Below are 6,747 nucleotides of genomic sequence, written 5' to 3' on the forward strand. Positions count from 1 at the left end.
AGTTCCCTCGGCTGAGCTACACAGCGAGCAGCCAGTGCACTTGTGCAATCATCACCAACATCATCGCTCCGTTTGATTCAGAGACTTTAAAACAAAACAAAAAAATAATTAAAACAACAACAACTACTAACCAACAAAGCAATGCGTAGAAATTAAGAGACGAAACAAAACAAGGAGAAGAAACAAGAAGAAGAGGGTTGAGTCGAGACGTCTTGTCTTCATTCCGACCGGGAACTTGGATACAATCAGACTTTTAAAGGGATTGTTCTGGACTTTAGATACAAGACAGACTGGAGACCGCCGGCGTGTTAAAGCCCGCGCGCTGTCGCACACACGTCCGACTTGATTTCTCTTGCTATGACAGGTAAATTAGCAGAGAAGCTCCCTCTTACCATGAGCAGTCTAATCAACGCCATACCTGACAGCCTTTACCCTGAAGAGGACATCCCCACTTCATCCATGAACATCTTCACCAGCACGGACTCCGTCTCGCATTACTCACAGATGAACACAGGTAACTTTCACTCTGATCTCTCACTGATATGTGGACAGACTCACACTACACTCATACTACACACACACTACACACTACTTATGCGTATACACTCTGCTTATAACACTATAAACGAGCCCCACTGGGTAGATCGATGGGATGTCGGATGAGTGATTAGTGAACGGATTTTATTGGTATCTAACTACAAGTGCGCTGTGTGTGTGTGTGTGTGTGTGCGCGCGCGGTCGCTACCTGTTCACCGTCCTCAGATGATGTTCAGTAGCTCATCATCATTCTACAGATTAACAAACCAAAGTGTCCAAAGCGTTAACACACAACCTGCCCAGCAGTGAGTGTGGTCGTTTTTTTTAGATAACGTGTATTACAGACACGCGTTTAACGTGTGAATATCACGTGATAGGAGAAGGTAGAGGGCATCCAGGTGGTAGAGCGCACGTGCTGAAACAAACACAAGTGCAGTGCTGAATGAATGAATGAACACCTACAGTGTGTTTGTACTGGAATTTACTAGTTTTATGGTTTGGTTCCTTTTTTTATTTTTTATTTATTTATTTATTTATTTATTTATTTATTGTTGCTTTTATTTATTAGACCATTTGAAAGGTTGGAAATGATGAAATAATATAAAATGGGATTATTGAAATGACAAATCGACTAATTAAAATGTGTAAATTATAAATATATATATATATATATATATATATATAGAGAGAGAGAGAGAGAGAGAGAGATATATATATTTTAACATTTACTTTTCAATAAAATGCTGTTCATGAAACAGTAAAGAAATCTATAGCTAAACTCAACACCTGTATAATCATATAGAATTATTTCAATCATTATTATTATCACTATTATTTATTTATTTATTTATTTATTTATTTATTTATATATTTATTTATATATTTGGTTTGTCAGTGTTTTGTTATTTAAGGCACGAGCTGCCATGGCGCAGGTGGGCGGTTTTGGGTCGGCGCGCGCGCTGCTTTCGAAATATGTTGCGTGCCAAAAACGCTTCACACGTGCACGAGGCTCCAAAAAAAATAGAGCTAAATATTAAATCTCTTAGAACCCTATGTGGGTATTATAATTAATGTCTGTAAGATATTTAATTCGGGACATTTTGGTGTGTTCGTGCAATGCGTTCCAGACGGACATCACAGTTTCTAAGGGTTTGACTGCAATTGTACAATTTATTGGGGGGAATAAATAAAACAGACGCTGTGCATATAAAGGTGTGAAATTAGGTTTCGACCAAATAAATTAATTGATCTCCTAAAAATTAGAAATAATATCAAAAAAAAAAGAAAGAAAGAAAGAAAGCATTTTGCGGGGAAAAAAAAAGATTTTAAAAAAGAAACTACAGAAAAATAAATGATCTGTTCAGTGTGTAATAATTAGCTTAGAAATAGTTAGATATTATTGCACATTACAACATTGGTGTTAAATTGAAACAGCTTCGTTAAACGAATATAAGCAACAAAAAAAAAACAAAAAAAAAAAACAATAATTAAAAAAAAAAAACACCCGAAAGGTTCGACGTCTAAAAACAGAGGATTTTACGTTTCGGTATTAAACATGAAATTGTCCGGTGTTTTAGGTGTCATTTAGGTGTTGGACATAGTTTCTGTTTTGAAACTGTAAGGAATGTTAGAATAAAGTTGTGTATAATTCTATTATAACCCGATTAAATAAAGTTTAGGCTTTACTCAGAACACAATGTCTGGTTATTACATAACTAATAACCTTAAAATTAGAGACAGTATATTTTCGTTTAGATGGAGGTTATTTTTGTGTCTATCAGGATTCGTGGGTTTGTGTATAAATGTGAATGAGATTCTTACACACATTAATACTAAGCTTTACACTCTCTCTCTCTCTCTCTCTCTCTCTCTCTCTCTCTCTCTCTCTCTCTCTCTCTCTCTCTCTCTCTCACACACACACACACACACACACACACACACACACAGCACAGAGGGGAAAAAATATCACCAGTGTTAATTTAGCACCTACAGTCCTTCATTCGTATCCATCTGGACTCATAAAAGCACAATGACTGTTAACTTGTCCTCGTGTTATTCATCTCAGTGAGGTTAAAAGTGACATAAATGACAAATCCACAATAAATTAAATTAAACCTAAGTGAAATACATGCTCGATCCAGAATTAGACGCTCTCCTGTCGCAGACTGAATTCTTTACAATCTCAGAGAAGGTGTTTGTTTCTGCACACATATGTGCGTTTGTGCTTCTATTTGTTTGTTTTGCTTGTTCTCACCCTGAACTGTGATTTGGTGTATTCTGTTGATCAGAATTCAGAACACCAAGACAAATCCAGCATGAAAAAAAAAGTATTTTTTTTATGTCTAATTTGGTTTTCTGTGTGTTAAATTCTATATACTGTATAAAGACACTAGAAAGCGATACGTTTACAAAGAGGATTTGTGAAAGAGTGCTTTCATAGATATATGACACCACAACCAAGTTCATTGATGAACTTTGTATTTAGATTCAGCGTGTGAGGTGTGTGTTTGTGTGTTAGAGAGAACGAGAGTGTGCATGCCTGCTTGATATGACACACGGTTCTATAGAGAATCCTGTATCTTCTGAAGGACACGTTGTACTTTAGAACCTGAGGGAGGGAGAAAGAGAGAGGGAAAGAGGAAAAGACACAGAGGAGGAGGAGGAGGAGGGGATAGTCAGTTCGGTCTCGAGTCAGCCGACAAACTTTTTAATCGTTATTCTCTTTTTATTCGCTTGGAGTGAACGATTTACAAAGGTATGGCGAGATGTTGTGTTCTGTAGCCAAGTTAAAAGCTTGACATTGTTCTTGTTAGAGTAGAGCTTTGTTGCAAATAGCAACACCCAGTTGACGAGCCACCCTGAAATGATAGCTGTTTTAGAATAGAAGTGTTTTTTGTGTCGCTTTCTCCTCAGTCGACCTTTCCTTTTCTTCCCACAGATAATATAATGGACTTGGGCATGGGAGGTGACAAGAACAGCAGTGAGCTCCCATATGCTTCCAGTAGTTTTCAATCCAGTCGAAGCGGCCAAACAGTTACTTACTTGGGAAAGTTTGCCTTCGACACCCCACCGTCAGGCAGCATCGGCAGCTCGGGCTGGTGCCCGGATAACAACATCATCAGCTTGGTGAGTGCGGGCATCCTCGGCGTTTCCCCATCGCCGGGTACCATCACCACTCAGACGTCCTCATCAGGTGGCATGAGTGTCCAATCGTCGGACATTGATCAAGTGTATGCTCCGCCCCTTCCCGCCTATTCCGCCTGCGGTGACATGTACCAGGAGCAGGTGGCATTCCACCACAGCCCTGCAGCATCGTCATCGCTGTCCTATGCACCCTCTGAGTACCACAGTAACACCAAAGCTGTGGATGCCAGCCTCTTTTCCATGATCCCCGACTACAATCTGTTCCAGCACCAAGGTGGCGCGGGTGAAGCGGGCGCCATGGAACACAAACCTTTTCAAACCGTCGAGCCCCTTCGTGTAAATCCACCACCTATCACACCGCTCGAGACCATCCGGGCATTTAAGGACAAACAGCAGTTGCAGCCTGGTTTCCTGGGCTCGCAGCAGCACCATGTTTCCCAGCACCATCACCACCACCAACCCCAGGCTCTCGCCCTTAAACCCGTCCGCCCACGAAAGTACCCGAACCGGCCAAGCAAGACGCCGGTGCACGAACGTCCCCACGCGTGCCCGGCCGAGCACTGCGACCGACGCTTCTCACGGTCTGATGAGCTTACGCGCCACCTGCGCATCCACACAGGCCACAAGCCTTTCCAGTGCCGCATCTGCATGCGCTCCTTCAGCCGCAGCGACCACCTGACCACACACATCCGCACACACACTGGCGAGAAGCCTTTCTCCTGCGACTTCTGTGGACGCAAGTTTGCTCGCAGCGACGAGCGTAAGCGCCACGCCAAGGTGCACCTCAAGCACAAAGACAAGAAGCCTGCAGAAAAGGCAGGCAGCTCGAGTGCCACAGTGACAACAGCTGCTCGCTCATCGCCACCTCGTTCCTGTGGGAGCAGCGGAGCCAGCGGGGCCAACGTTCTTACTGTTACCACATGCGCATAGGACTGAGAGCGCCACTAGTGTTTGATAAGAACGAGGGAGGAAGAAATCTGAGCTCTTTCCTTTCTTCTGAAAGGCCTAGCCATTGACTCTTAAAAACTCTCCCTCTCTTCATGCATTAGTTCTTTGATATATTGTTTTTATAAGGTGGTATAGTCACATTCACGTTGACCCTTACTGGGGGGTTGAGGGAACACACTAGTGTTTAATGGCAGGGAGAATAGCAAAGTCGGGTAGCAGCCAGTGGACAGTCAGGTCATCCCAGGGAAAAATAACAGGGCACTTTTTTGGGGGGAAAAGCATTACAGGCTCAGGGAGTCCTAATTTCCGGCTCCGTGGACCTACATTCTCCATCTGGCTCAGATTAGTACATTTAAAAAAAAAAACAACAACAACTATAGAATACAACCTAACCTACACTTGCAGTCAATTATTTTTTTACACCAGATTTCCAGCGGCTCATCCAGTACGAAAAAAGTGCAATTTAATTTCCTTAACATTGTTAATACCTTGTTTCTGCTGCACTTTGGTTCCTGTTGTTTGTTGTTCTTGTATTTTTTTTTTTTTAATACTGCTTGTTAATTATTTAATTGATACTATTTTTTAAAAAGAATGTGCCAAATATGTTTTTAATACAGCCAACTTTTTTTTTTTTGTGTCGTCACTCTCGTGAGCGTAGCAGGGATTATTATAGTGAAGCTACTTGACGATGGAGTTTAAGGGAAAGCCTTGAATATTACAGCGGCACTGAAAGGCTCAGAGTTTGAGTAGTATTCAAGTGGGTGTTTCTTGTGTAATTTGACTGCATTATCTTAATATCTCAAAATCCCAGCAGTACAATTAAAGGGATCTGGATGGCTTTTTGGTAAACAGTAACAGATTGCTTGTACAATACCACAAAAAAAAAGAGTGTGTATCTTGGCATCCGAGCTCACTAAATGCAGTTTACTTATTAGCATGAAATTAAGATCAGATCTGTGGCGTTTACGCCAGGTACATAATCTGGTAAAGCCAAAAAGCTACACGTGCTCTGTTTAATGCTGAGATTTGTAATCGTCCTCCCATTTCATTTTTATTTAGTTTTTTTTTATTTCTCTAAAAGTGATTAATACGATTCCCCCCCCCCCCCCCACCCCCAGTCTGTATGCCTGCATGCGTCACATGTTGCTAGCGTGTCTGGATTAGCACTGAGACAAAAGGACATTTCCGGGAGCAATACGCATGCAGCTCGACCCCCAAGTCGCAGGGGGAGCAAGATACGATGTGAAACTTTTCTTTCATGTTTGTGTCATTATGATATTTATGTTTGTGTCATTGTCATTGCTGATGAGTTCCTACTGGTTTAACCTGCTACGTTCCATCCGTCCCGCACGTCCGAGCAAACACGCAAACACACTCAGCCAAAATGATGGGAATAACAACCTTAAAGCATTAACGTACGGATAATCCGAGACGCCGGCTTTCTGACTGAACTCGGTCGTGTTCATGCTGTTAGATTTTTGATGAAAACAGTTCGGACATTTATGTTCTGTTTTTTTTTTTTTCTTTGCTTGTTTTTCCCCTTACAGCTCATCAGCAGTAATGTGCTCTCTCCACATGTTTTTTTTTATTTTTTTTTTTTTTTATCTCCTCCTCCTACATGGAACACGCTGATAGATTCTGACTATCCGAGAAGGATCGTCTTTTTTGTACAGCCGCCTATAAAAACACACGACTCGTGTTTTCTACTAAGAATGTACAGTTTAAAGGAAAGCAATGTGTTTCAGTATTACTTTGTGTGTCTGTGTCCGTGCGAACACACACGCCAACAACACCCACCCCCCCACCCCACCCGCCCCTTCGATACCCGTACTCCGAGATCCGAGACCGGATGCAAAGGGTGTGTTAACGTACATTTCTGAAGACTGTGTACATAATGTAGAATGTGTTGTTTCTTTTTGTTGTTGTTGTTTTTTTTGTTTTTGTTTTTTTTAACTGTGAGTGCGTTAAAAAAAAAAAAAAAGGAGAAGCATTGTTCAACAGTGTCAAACCTGATGCATAATACGTCCATGAAATATTGTTTTTGTGCATAATATACAAAGATGGAGACACACTGAATGATGTGTTTATTAAAGAAATAAACCATACGGTTATTTGGAA

At 41.3% G+C, this 6,747-nt stretch overlaps 1 protein-coding gene across 1 annotated transcript; it reads left to right on the plus strand.

Moving 5' to 3' along the window:
• Positions 1-6,747, plus strand: egr3 (early growth response 3). The gene is made up of 2 exons (XM_060882095.1): positions 1-514; positions 3,476-6,747. Exons 1-2 carry the CDS (start codon positions 358-360, stop codon positions 4,609-4,611), a joined length of 1,293 nt encoding a protein of 430 aa, XP_060738078.1. The 5' UTR covers positions 1-357; the 3' UTR covers positions 4,612-6,747.

Source organism: Tachysurus vachellii, chromosome 11, assembly GCF_030014155.1.
Source record: "Tachysurus vachellii isolate PV-2020 chromosome 11, HZAU_Pvac_v1, whole genome shotgun sequence".
In the NCBI taxonomy this organism is placed as follows: Eukaryota; Metazoa; Chordata; class Actinopteri; order Siluriformes; family Bagridae; genus Tachysurus; species Tachysurus vachellii.

Coding starts and splice junctions, on each gene's coding strand:
- egr3 (XM_060882095.1), top strand. CDS start 358: ATGACAGGTAAATTAGCAGAGAAGCTCCCTCTTACCATGAGCAGTCTA. Junction 515..3,475: donor TTACTCACAGATGAACACAG/GTAACTTTCACT, acceptor TTCTTCCCACAG/ATAATATAATGGACTTGGGC.